General features: G+C 33.9%; 1 protein-coding gene across 4 annotated transcripts in view; it reads left to right on the plus strand.

The window, feature by feature from the left end:
• LOC134839880 (uncharacterized) overlaps positions 1–8,241 on the plus strand; it is a 121,619-nt gene extending 113,378 nt beyond the window's left edge. For all 4 annotated transcript variants that reach the window (XM_063855507.1, XM_063855508.1, XM_063855505.1 and 1 more), the window contains exon 4: positions 7,688–8,241. In XM_063855507.1, coding sequence (XP_063711577.1) covers positions 7,688–8,148 — 461 coding nt within the window. In that variant the 3' untranslated portion in view covers positions 8,149–8,241. The remainder of the gene's footprint in view (positions 1–7,687) is intronic.
• Positions 8,242–13,609: the final 5,368 nt, after the last annotated feature.

Below are 13,609 nucleotides of genomic sequence, written 5' to 3' on the forward strand. Positions count from 1 at the left end.
TTAAAAAACTAAATTGTTCACAAGTTTCAAATGGTAAGAAAAATAGACTCAAGCATGAATATTTTTACCATGGTAACATAGAAAGACTATTTAATCTGGAACTTGAAGGTTGTAATAATGAACTTAAACGTTCAGGAACAGTTTGGTTCCCTGAAGACACATTTACCACATTTCAAGTCGCTAAAATTCACGCAAGAATGATAAATCTTCACAAAAAATACTTAATAGAATTCATACTCTTTAATAAGATAAACCCTGACCAAACAAGAGCAAATCCAAATCAATATAAGAACAAACATGATATGGAAACTAAATTAACACGTTTTCATATCTACTCTAAAACTGAAGTAACATGCAAATACTCGAAACCACTTTTCCGAACACAAAACTTAGATGTTTTTGTCGAAAATTGAAAAAGGTTTCGACATGTTAACAGGAAAACTAATTCTCGAAATTCATGACCCAACTAGAATTAGAGAAGAAACAATTTATAAAACTAACGGAAATATCGGAGGAAAGTTTGGCCCAGAAAACAAAGATAGTACAAGATTACAAGACCTTTCCCTCATAAAAAGCACCTTGGCGCTATGTACTATGATTTTCACCTTGATATGAAATTAGGGTACACAATAATCGAGTTTTTCGAGAATTGTTACTTTCCGAACTAGAAAAATTCCCTCATCTATGTGAATTAGAGCGAACACAAATATTACAACCTCTCACATAAGCAGTTCTTAACTAACCTTACGCAGAATATCTGTTATCAGGCAATTGCTCTAAGTTTTTTAATTACGAAGGAAAATTTCTTTGCTATTACAACTGCACTAAAAAATTTATACCACTTTTTGTTTTTGAAGACCAAAGGTGCTACCTACGCATACCAATATTCTATAAAAATAAAGTAAAATTTGCAGGTAATCTATCACGCCGAACATAGTTTTGGAATACAGCTGTTCCACGTGGATCTGAAACTAGCTGCAATGTCGTACAGCTCAACCCAAACGAAGATAAAAATTATCTTCTAACTCCATACCCTAGCTCATTGCTACCTTTAAGGAAATTCTCACCTGAAAGCATACGAGCAATCGCTCGCAACCCAAATATAGACCTACAGTTCATAGGCCTTTACTCAAAGTCTGACATACAACATCCCATTAGAGCACAACAATTTCAAGAAGTTCTCGCTAAAATGGATACAAATCAGAGACCATCCATCGAACAAATTCTACGAAAACTCGCTGAAACAGCAGGTTTTTTTAGATATTTACCGAAAAGATTACAGTGGATATTTTAAAGACATTAAAGACTATATAGACCTCAATGGAGAAAAATATCGCCCACACGATAATTCACCAATCATTAATTTAAGTTTTTTACACATCAAGAACGAACTTTTAGCATTTCTAGGATGGCCGTACTATATCTTAGAAAGATTGACTATTTTATATGCAAGGTTTAAACTTCATAGGAATCCTCTTATGACTTTTGAAAAGAATCTATATTAGATGCGCATTATAAACACAAGTCAATAGACAAGTGAGCGTAGCACGCATTTTGTTTGCAGGATTTTTCGGAATATTTTCAACCTCTACTAATAAAATACTTCTTGATGCACAAAAAAGTGAACACAATAAAAAATTATCTACTAAACCAAATACATATGATACCCTACAAGACCATACAAAAAAGACACATACAGCACCACCACATTTACATAGTCTACACAAAAATCATCCTTTATCATTAGTACCAGAAAGTTATAGAAATACACTTTCCACCGCCGAACGTACCATACATACTAGTAATTTAAAATGTAGCCCCATATCACATATAACATTCCAACAAGCAACTATAGATGACACGCATGCTCAAAATGTAGAACAACCATACACCTTAAACTTTCGTTCACAGAACAAGCAACTTTTTAGCCCACGATGAGCCGACAAGTTGGGTCCCTCAACCATTACCTTTCCTATCAATCCAATCTCCAACGCCACTGTTTCTTCATTTCAATTTCAGACCTCTCCTCATCCTCTTACTCAGTTTGTCTTCTTACTCACCACACATGGGCTCAGATGACTCAACTCAAACAGTTTGTAGTACCATCTCCCCTTTTAATGATTCCGATTTTGAAACTCCCGATGAATTCCTCGACTCTAAATCCAGTCCCACTAACTTTTTTCAGTTAGGTTTTCAACCCAGAACTCCCCCTACCCTTGTTGAACCCTCCCTCTCTCCTTGTTCGCACCCTGACGCTACCCCTAATCTTCCCCCTATTAAACAATGAACCCGATGTACGCAAGCGCTATCACAGACGATAAAATCGAGCATGATTTAGACGAAGTTATAACTCACCAACAACAACTTCATAATACAAATAGTTCATTAACAACTCATCAATTAACCAACTCTGCCTCAACCTCTGAGCCTTCTCTCCCTTCAGTTCACATTGCACTTACACCTGTACAAACAGTTTTTATGAAAGGAAAGCATCCTAACGCCACACCACAATTCCTCATTAGTCGCCCGCAATCGTCCTGACTTTATTTCAAACACCCACATCATACTAACACACCAGAACTCCTGATACGTAATTAACAAACTCGCATTAACAAACTTTAGAGCATTTTGCACTAGCATTTAACTTCCTCACACCAAAAGAAAGATATATTCACTGTTCGTAAAAGGTATGTTAAAAAAAAACTCACACGTTTACATGTTATAAATTTATCCGAAGGCACTTCTTTCACACTTCCCATCCTGTAACCCACACTATCGCTTTATGCTTAACTCAAAATACACATCACCTTTTTTCCTAAACTTCGCGTAATGCTTCAAAGTTAATAACTTGCACGGCATCGTCCGTAATTACAACCCTGCCCGTCAAATGTAAATACTTTGCCCCATAACAAACATCTTCCCACTAGAAGACGCCCGTCCCTTCATCATTCCTCATGAATATATTCAACCCATCGAAATAGCCCTTTTATAAAACGAACAAACTCAAATTTAACCACAAGCTTTATAATCACGAATTGTAAGCTGTTACTGAAGATGTAAACATCATCAGAGCACTTCAACTGTTTTAGCCACTGATTCAAACTAAAAACATAATAAGCAATCTTGCAAAGCTTTTATTAACATCCGACACCATTAAAATCTACTTCCCCAATGGAATTTTCCCTGACCACGAACCTTCGTAAATATATTTTTCCTTGTTATTACTGACACAAAAAAATTAAAACGCTCACCATCTTTTTACGTATGTTTCTTTTCTTATTTTTCAGACTTCTCCCAGTAGTCATCTAAAAGAATCAGATAAAAATGAAAAAATAAACTTTTTCAACTTTCGTTTCATATTTCTCACTATGTAATTTAAAATATTCTGGTGCAATAAATTTCAATATACACGCAAATAAGTTATAATTCTGTAGTAAAATTCAAATTTGAAGTTGTAAATTACTGAAGAAAACTAAATTAAGGAGCACTAAATTTTTTTGTGTACTTCTTTTTACAAAACTCGAATAAATGATATTCACTTGCCTATATTTCACGCACTCTTTCCACACATTATGCAAATCGCTCGCGTAGAGTTGTTTGATAAATGAAATTCACGTTTCAGAAACTAACTGATAACAACTTTAACTTACTTTCACGCTTTTGAAAACTTTCACTTAACCCGGTTGGAAGGGTTTATTAAGTAGCTTATGCTAGCCAACGCAGCTTACTAATGCCACAAAACCAACCGCGTGTATGAGAAAGTCGTAAGACACCCAAACCAGGTTAAACTCAATTTAAAATTGGGTCAATTACTCTTTTGAAACCCACTTTCAAAATTCATTAACACCACATAGAACACTAAAAAACTCAAAAGAAAAACTTAAAACACGACAGTGTTATTTTGAAAAAAAAGTAACAACCAAAAACAGAAAAAGAGAAAAACACTATAAAAAATAACAAAAAGTTGAAGACAAAAAGAGGCTCAACTCAAAAAAACGGTAAAATCATACTCCCACAACTGGCCTAACCTACCAGTAAAAGACGTCCAGTGCATGCTCTAAAGCCGGCCTCACCAACCGCGTTACACCACGCTTAAGACACGCACACCTAATTTGACGAGAGTAGTTCTAGGGTGAGCAAATCTCTGAAATAACCGAAATTAAACAAAACGCTTTTGCAAAAACAACTAATAAAAATCTGAAAAAAAAACTGATATCACTGACAAGATGCAGTTAAAAATGTGCAATATAAAAAGATTTTCTACAGCAAAAAGAAACGAGCAGCAAAGCGAGATTAAAACTCGATGAAATTCCGACTCTGGAATGGCAAATTTTTTGGTTTGTTGCCGAAGCTACTACCCTCACAGGATTTAAAGTATAGACCCGACATTACAGGAAAGAAACCCATTGAAGAAGAACAATGGCCACTGGATGTTGATCTCACATACAAATCCTCGTTCCTTGGCGCTTCACCACAGAGAAGTCAAACCCCACCTTGCTATTCGATGAATAGTTGAGAATGCACGCAGTATCGCTCTAGCTTAACGAAATCAACTTATCATTGCATAAATCTGAAAACCGAACACAATCAATGCCCACGATCCTGGTATAGGTGACTACTTTCAAAAGAACGAGCCACTGTACCCTTTCTCTACCAGGAATACAACTAGTCTGCAAAAAAAGCAACTGTTTCTCTCTCTTCATTCACGCAGCCACTGCTTTAAAAGAATCTACTCCAAGAATCAAGAAATCTGTCCATCCGTCCTTCACTACAATAAACATTAAAACTAAAACTCTCTAAAACCCAAATGGATGCAATCAGTTCAAAACTAGTATTTATTTTCAATTATATTATTGATAAAACTATCCCTGTAAAATATTTCTTAGTAACCAATCATGATCCATAATTAACACTTACTATAAATTGTATAGCTGAAACTATTCATAGTTTCACCGACAGAACAAAATAAATACAATTTAGCAAACAGTCGGTCTCCATAAGAATAGTTCCTGATATCTTATCTCGCAAATACCAGTATACACGAGATCTATTCAGACTAGGAGATATAAGAGTAAGATTATTTTTGGTATTAGACTAAGAAGCTGCACGAATCTATCCGGACGAAAACAAGATGTGACGAACAGGCGGTATGCCTCATCTGAAATTACCCTACGAGTGAGCCACCCCGGATATAAACTCACAAGTTTTAAACATGGGATTTACCCAGCTTTCACTGACAACATTATGCAAACATGAGAATGTCTAAATTGTGTTCTGCCTACTAAACTTTAATGTCAAAACACAACATCTACTGAAAAGAACTACGCTCTTGAGACAAATCAAGACCTGGTTATCAAAATTTGATATCAAATTGTAAACAAAAAAGGCTCCTTAAAGCACCCGTAGTAAAAACTCTTGTATTTATTACTTTTCATGGCTATGAGTACTAAGATTGAAGACAAGCGTTCCCTTTATTTTAAATTTATTCGATTATTTACCTTAGCAAGCTCGTAACTATGTCCGAAACTGGAACAATTGAGGCTTAATGAAATGTTTAGCAACATTTTGAGTCGATGTTGATTTTTAATGAACTTTTATTAGATAGACTGAAAATAAATCTTCCTTGATTCACGGCATCCCTTGGTGGCTTAGCCTTTCAGCTAAGTTCAACGTTTCTATGATTAATAATTAGGAAACTGCTCATATGAGACAGAGCCCTGAATGTTTCGACGCCCTCCTCTTTTTTGGCAAAAACTATAAAATACACCAAAACTGTTTTTGGTGTAATTTTCATTGACTCATCGCCCCTAATGTTTTTCATTGACTCATCGCCCCTAATGGGCAATCCGAAAATTTGTTGCAAATCAACTTTGTTTTTGCTATGCCATTAAGTTTCTAATAAAACGTTAGAGAGGTTTTCTTTTTTAACTAAAACAAAGCTACCCGCACCGAGCGCCCATGGATCATAATCGATTATATTGTCATAATATGGTCAGCATCTATTAAAAATGGATTATAATTCCAATATTTTTTATCCCAATAAAATCCATTATAATCGGTTTATTTACCCCCACCCTGTTCGGTTTATGTTTATTCACTCCCCCCCCCCCCCCCCCCAGATATATTTTACCCCCCCGAAAAATAACCGAATTTAGTTCTAAAAATGAAATGGATTATAATCAATTATAATGGATTATAATGGATTATATATGTTCAAAAATAATCGATTATAATGGCTATATAATCGATTTCGTGGTCTGAATTTTACATCCGTAATGGATTATAATCGATTATTTTTGTCTCGGGAATCCATTATAATCGATTTGAATCCATGGGCGCTCGGTGCGGGTAGCCGACTGCTGTGCAAGAATCACAGAAAGAATAACAAGAATCACAGAACTAGATCTGATGAGGAGCACCACAAAAATTATCTCAAGTTTTTTTCTATATTATTTACAGATTAAATTTTGTGTCAGGCAAGCGCTTGCAGAAAATACAAAAACACTATTTCCCAGAATATAAAAGAGTTTTTCTCTGCTTCTGTAAAAAATTTCATTTATCACCTAATTGCTCGCTGTGCTCTCTCGAATTTATCTAAAACACAAAATGCAAGAATTTTGATTTTTCAATCTGAAGTTTGACCGAATTTTTTTTTATCAATATACTGTTTTCAACTATCAAAATGACTAAATTTTAATCAATCCTCGCGCAGTTTACAGGTATCTGAATGATTGAAGCCTTGAAGTCTTTTCATGCAATATTCAGCAACATTAAATTTCGATATACAGAGGCAAAGCTGAGCTTCGCACCAGTTCGCACTCAAAATTAACAAGATAGCTGTAAAACAAAGCCCAGATAATTGAACACAAAATTATCATCGGAAACATATTCACCAAGTGGTAACAACGCCGAAAACATTTGGGCAGAAATTCTTCATTCGTGCCGAAAAAACGTTAAAAAGTCAAAACTAAACAAAAAAAATTCTTCCTCTCACAATACACACAAAAACTTTTTGCACTAATCAAACGACGCTTGTTGTCGTCGTAATTTTTGTTTTAATTTAATCTAAAGTCACAAAAATCTAATCTAAAAAAACAAGTGTGAAAAAATCATTCTATTGTTCGTTTTTCCGGTTATTTCAAATTATGCCTGTTTGAGCTTTTTCAACACAAAATGCAGTAAATTTTTGATAAGCCAAGAAAAACGCTGATTCTAAAAAACAATCCAACTAAAGGAAATGTACCATCAGAATTTGGGGAAACTTTGCTGGCTACTGTAAAAAGGTCGTTTCATTAAACTAAGTATCACTGAATGAAAGAGGACTAAAAACGTGTTTTTAACACCCTGGTACACTTTTGAATTTATAATCTGAACAAGCGCTTGTGAATTATCTATCGGGTTTTGTTGATTACGTTCCTCAATAAATTGCTCGCTTACATCTTTTTAGCAACGAAATATGATGCAAAGTGTTGTTATTAAAAAGATCTTTTATACGATTAGTTGTCATTTTTCATATACACATGAAAACGTATCTGTAGATCCATTGCTGAACTCCCAGGCTGTCGCAAGTATACTAAAGTGTCATTTTGTGACTTTTTGAACGTTTCCGCCTGAAAACCATATATATTATGATTACCATCATGGTCATTCTTATGATTGTTTCGATAATTTGGCAATTCTGTTTCAGGTCTGAATCACTTTGACAACACTGCCACAATCAAAGAAGCCATTCTTATTCTACTCTCTCTATGCGGATGGGCCATCTTAGTCTACATGTTTTTCCGACAGTGGGGGGCTATCAAAAACTTGCAACCTCGAGAGACCCGCTACACTCCACCTCCCAAACCCCCGCCCCCTGAAGATCAAAACTCGCAGCTTGAAGCAAATCCCCCGGAACCCGACTTGACAATAGTTTCTGTCGGCGTGAACGACAATGTAACAAACGGTACGAGTACTCCGAGTCCGACTCCGGTTTTTGCGAGGAAGGAGAGTCGAGTGAATAAAATAGCGAAGTTCAGGCGTATGCGAGACTACAGAATTGGGTTACTGAAGCATTCCAGTTTGAAGTCGCTTTCGTCCAGGGGAAACAGTCGGAACAATCTGTCGTCCGTCGATATCAGAAGCAGTACAAAACAATCTGACTTATAATTAGCAATAACTTACACCTTCAAATATAGTCAAAAGTATACCGCAAGTTTAAGCTCCTCGTTATTTCCATCAAGTTGATCATCCCAAAAAAGTGTTAAAGCCAAAGGTTTTATTTCAAAAAATAATTAATGATTTTATTAGGGAGCTTAGATTTCTTATAAGTTATAAATATAAAAATGAAACTGATTTGACAGGGATGGTTTTATAGGGGCAGAAATTGACCCAGAAATGGCGCTTTGGCATTTAAATAACAAGCCGGCGGCACAGAAAATTATGCGAAAGAATTTTTTTGAAGAGCACGAAAAATCGATATGACCAATCTAAAAAAAGTTGACAAATTTTTTTAAACCCGTCCGTTCTCTACACTCCCTGAAAAATTCCCCAATCCACCCCTGGGTGGCTATATCTTAGTTATAACATGAAGATGCTGAATTTCTTTTTTTTTGGTGGGTAGATTTTACAATTCTTGCGTTTTTCTTATGCTGGTACCTTTTCACTCGGTAATTCCGCAACCTTTGTATCTCATATCATTTGTTTTCAATAATTTTTAATCCTCATTCAATGTTGCGAAATTTAATCTCATTCAAAATTACCCGTATATCAGGGCAAAGCCATGAATATTAAATCTCTCACTTAACCATAATTTTTTTTGAGCAAGTTTGGCAAAAAAATGAATAGAACAATTTACTGAAGTCAGGGAGAAGTTTTGATTGTTCCAATTAAAGGTTTAAAAAAAACAAAAAAAATTGAGTAAAAAAAAACAAAGAAACTTTGAAATTTTAAGTTTTGTAAATTCCACCATATTCAAAATCAAATTGAAAAGGGCAAAATTTGCTTCCTTTTACCCAACTTTTGGATCAATTAGCTCGCCTCAACGCTGGGCTGGCCAAATGAGCGCCTACAACATGCGTTAATTGGAAATTAACATGAGCCAATCTTCAAGCCCATCTGACTCCACAAGAAAAGATATGCAGGGTAGTTATCTTCATTATCTTAAACTGGAAAATCATTCTGTCTCAGAATATATGAGAAAATGTTGTCAAAAGCTGCTAATTTAAAAATCGAAAATTTTGATTGAGAAGAAACAACCGCTTCTGAGTCCGGCACAATTTTTGTCAAATTTATCATCTTTCAGATGTTCTCACGTCAACTGCTGAGTTCACGCTGGTCCAAATATTTTTTCGAAGTAGTCGCCTTTCGTGTAAAATGAAACTGAACATTTCTCAATTATCTAAACCCTGTATTTGAGCGGTGGGAATGATATTCATATAAACCTTTGTTTCAAAATTGGGTCCCCTCACGGAAAATATTATATTTTGATTTCATCATCTCGATTTGATATTGAATCAACTTTCCTCGACTTTGTCAATTTTGATCAATTTTTGCCAAACTTTGTCGACTTTGTTCAACTTTGGACACCCCTCCCTCAGGGATTCGACCCCTCTCGACCCAAAGGACCCCCTTGGCCACTTTTTAAGAAATCCATTTTTGGCCGACCGACCCTAAAAACTTTAGAGATAAAATTAAAGAGATATAAGAGTAAGATTAAGATTGGTATTAGACTAAGAAGTTGCACCGATCTATCCAGCCGAAAAAAAGATAGCGTCACGAGCAGACGGTGTACCCTATCTGAAATTACTCTATGAGTAAGCCACTTCAAGCTAAAACTCATCTGGTGCGACTAAAAGTCTCGAACAAACTTAGACTTAGCAAAATAGAATTAGAAACAGGATCAAAATATGAATTGCAAAATTGCAAAGTGTTAGATAGCATAGACAATCTTAAAGATATGTCTCTAAATACGTCTACTCCAAAATTTCGAACGATACGACAAACACCAAGTCAAAAACTGAACAGCAGACCCAGCTTCTACATCGTGAAACGACGCAAACTGCAACAGAATTCTTCATGCAGTAAATTTTCATTCTCTAACTAATGTAATTGGAGCAATAAGATGTATGTCCAAGCAACATATTTCTTGATGTTATATTACCATATTATATAACTTTAGTAACGACTGACAAAAAGATACACAAGTGGTTCCTTTCATAAAAAAATTTTAAAAAATTAAAAGTAACAAAACTGAAGTAAATTTTTTTGAACTAAGTAATCCCTTCACCCTTTCATTCTTTTTCAATCCTTATCATCCTTGTTTCTTCAGCTAAAACATCACCATAATTATTCAAAACCCAATATCATTTAAATTGTTAATCTTTAAATCATTTCTTTTAAACTCTTAATATTTTATTTAGCTGAAATTCAAAACCTAAAAATTATCAAAGCCTATCCCTGTTTTTCGATATTCAAAATTTTCTCAAAAGCAGACCACCAATGCTATCTTTAAATTCTATCTTATTTTAAGTTTTTTTTTTTTCATTTAAAAAATGTTTGATCATCAAGGTTTTCCTTGAACCAATCAGAACATTTTTGTTCTCCCGAATTCTTTGTAAAATGTCGAACGCTCGCAAACGTCGATTCATTCTCAACCTTTAGCAACGACCCAAGATTAATAAAAATGAAGTTGATTTTCATTGGCTGACATGAAAGTAAATTTACTTGGAAAAATAAACCTAATTTCCAAGCAATAAATTTCTTGATGCTTTATAGCCATATTATATAACAATAATAACGACTGATAAATTGAACACAAATCGTTTCTTTCAAAATCTGCAGCAATTTAGTTTTAAAAAATTTTGTAAAATTTGTTTTTCTTGAATAAAAATGCAAAAACTAGTTAGAAATTTAATTTATATTAGTTTTATTAAATTTATAAAGAGTTTCGTACTTTTCAAGAACTCGTTTTTTCTTCATCCACGCATACTCACCTAAAACACCTAAATTTATTCAAAAACTAATATCATTTAAAAACCTAACCCTTAAACAAATTTTTAAACCTATAATTTTTTTCAACTTTAACTTTATATCTAAATAATTATCGAGGCATATCTTTGCTTTTCGATAATCTAAAATTTTAAAAAAAAAAACAGATCATCAAGGCATTTTTGAATCTTTAAATTTAACCTTAATTTAACGATTATTCATTTGAATTATTTGATAATCAAGGCTTCCCTTGGATCAATCAGACCAATTTTGTTTGCCCCACCTCATAATTAAAAGTCTAACGACCTCAAACGTCAATTCACCACTCTCCAACCCTTATCAAAGACCCAGGACTTATAGAAATTTTCAGAAAACTTACCATTCTAATTAAGATAATCAGTGAAGAACTTCGGTTACTCATCCTTCACTTGAGCCCCTCCTCTCAGCTGACACAGTTAAAAACAGCATCATAAAAATTACAATTAGTAATATCTATAATAGTTTCTAACGATCTACGTGTCTTCTAATTATACCTGCACCTTGTAGATTCATTTAATTTTCTCCAACCCTTAATCAGAAAACCGCAACCCTAAGTAGCATTAGGTAAATTTTCCTTTTAAAAAATCTTAGCCATTGAGGAAGTAAAACATCATTCTAACGAATTGATATATTTTCTCTCCAACCCGTCAACCTCGACAACTTACGCCCCAAGTTAGAATATTCACACAAAAACTGTAACAACTAACAAATTAGGAAATAAAAATTATAACACCTGAATTTTGCAACCATCATTCTAAACCTTAAGTCAAGAGATAATTTAGGCAAAAAACAAACAGTAGAAGTTCACAATTGTTTAATTCAAAACGAAAGTTATAATCTTGTAATTAAACCACAAAGACAAATACTAGGATACATCAGATCCAAAAGAAAAAAAAATATTCAATTATAGCACAACAAAAATAAATTATTACGCGAAACTATTCTAAAACACGAATCGAAGTTTCGGGATCCAACATAACAACGATACCATAACTTCAGGATCTAAAAAATTCAATCGACAAAAGTAACCCAATAAACGATCCGAAATGTTTTTCAGAACCAGAATTCACAAAGCCATCACAATTAAAAGGTAAACGCAGAATAAAAAATTCATGCTTTCGTAAGCCAGTACGAATTTGTAATTGGAATCAACCAATAAGACACACTGAAAGTTACACATTCACAATAATCAAACAAAAAACTGATTCAATACGACGAAAACTTTGATCATGATTCTAACCTTCTCTTTATTTTTCACCCTTAAAGTGATCCAGCTAGAGGACAAGCACAATTTTTTCATAACATAATCGCAATTTTATTCGAAAAAGGAAATAGCTCGTGTAGGCAAAAATTTACCGAAGTAAAAATCAAAAGTAAAATACTTGATCACTATCTGCAAGATATTTGTAAAATAATTTCTTATTACAGGATATTTAGTATTGAAATCTTGCCATCACAAACAAATCAAACACCACACCGAATTCAAACAGATGATTTAGACCTAGATTTCTCAAAATTTTCAGAGAATATAATAAAAATATTCAACACCGGAATTCACATGAAGCGAACTCAATTTTCACGAGTGATGTTTACTCTATCCTTTATACTTACATTTCCATATTAGAATCAAACGAAGTTTTACATGTATCACCACCTCAAACATCTCGACATGCACTAGTTAGACAAGAAATCAACCTTTTCTCGAGATTTTTAGACTCAATTTGTGAAACATTCGCCAATAACGTTATATCACAAATAGCATAATTTGATCTACAAAGAATCCTAGCATGGTTCATAAGAGAATTTTTTTGTACACAATTTAGATTTAATCTCAACAGCAGGAAAAATTTTCCGACCACAGACATCAGACGATGAAACTATACTAGTAGACCAAATAGAATATGTGAGGGATCGTGAAAAGTCTCATCTTTTGTTTGGCAATATACCTAACGATTTTTCAATTGCAGCAATCGCCACTGTCTCCGTGCAAAAACATTATTTCAGATTAAATATGCTCACCCTTGATGCAAAACCCTTAAATTATACCACAATATTCATTGGTAGAACAAAAAACAAAAGCTTAAATTCACCATTCATAAGTTCACAGGAAACACTTAATGGTACTAGAAATCTGATACAACAAGATATTCAAACTCCATCGCACTTATAAACGAGGATATAGTCGGAACAATACCTACAACAATACAACAAAATATTTTTCCTATTCATCCAACACTCAAAACGCCACATAATGAAAAACTTCCTTCTCACAAACAACACGTCAATCAGAAGTCAAATCATCCGTTGTTCCAAAATATTCTCACAAGAATTATCAAATATACCAAAAATTAAAACGCGACGACCGAACAAACAAAAACACGCAAATAGAAAAAAAATTCGCAAAACAAAATTAGGATTTTTTCGCTAACAACAATAGAAGCCCAATAGCAAAACCCCTTCGCACAACGCGACATCAATTTAACATAACTATTTTCAACAGATACCACAACCAGTATCGCAGTCAGTATTATTTAATGAAAAACGAAATTCTCCAACAGAACGTACTGAAAATTATTCATTTTTTCAACAAAATAAAATCCAA

This window comes from Symsagittifera roscoffensis, chromosome 2 (genome assembly GCF_963678635.1).
Source record: "Symsagittifera roscoffensis chromosome 2, txSymRosc1.1, whole genome shotgun sequence".
Classification (NCBI taxonomy): domain Eukaryota; kingdom Metazoa; phylum Xenacoelomorpha; order Acoela; family Convolutidae; genus Symsagittifera; species Symsagittifera roscoffensis.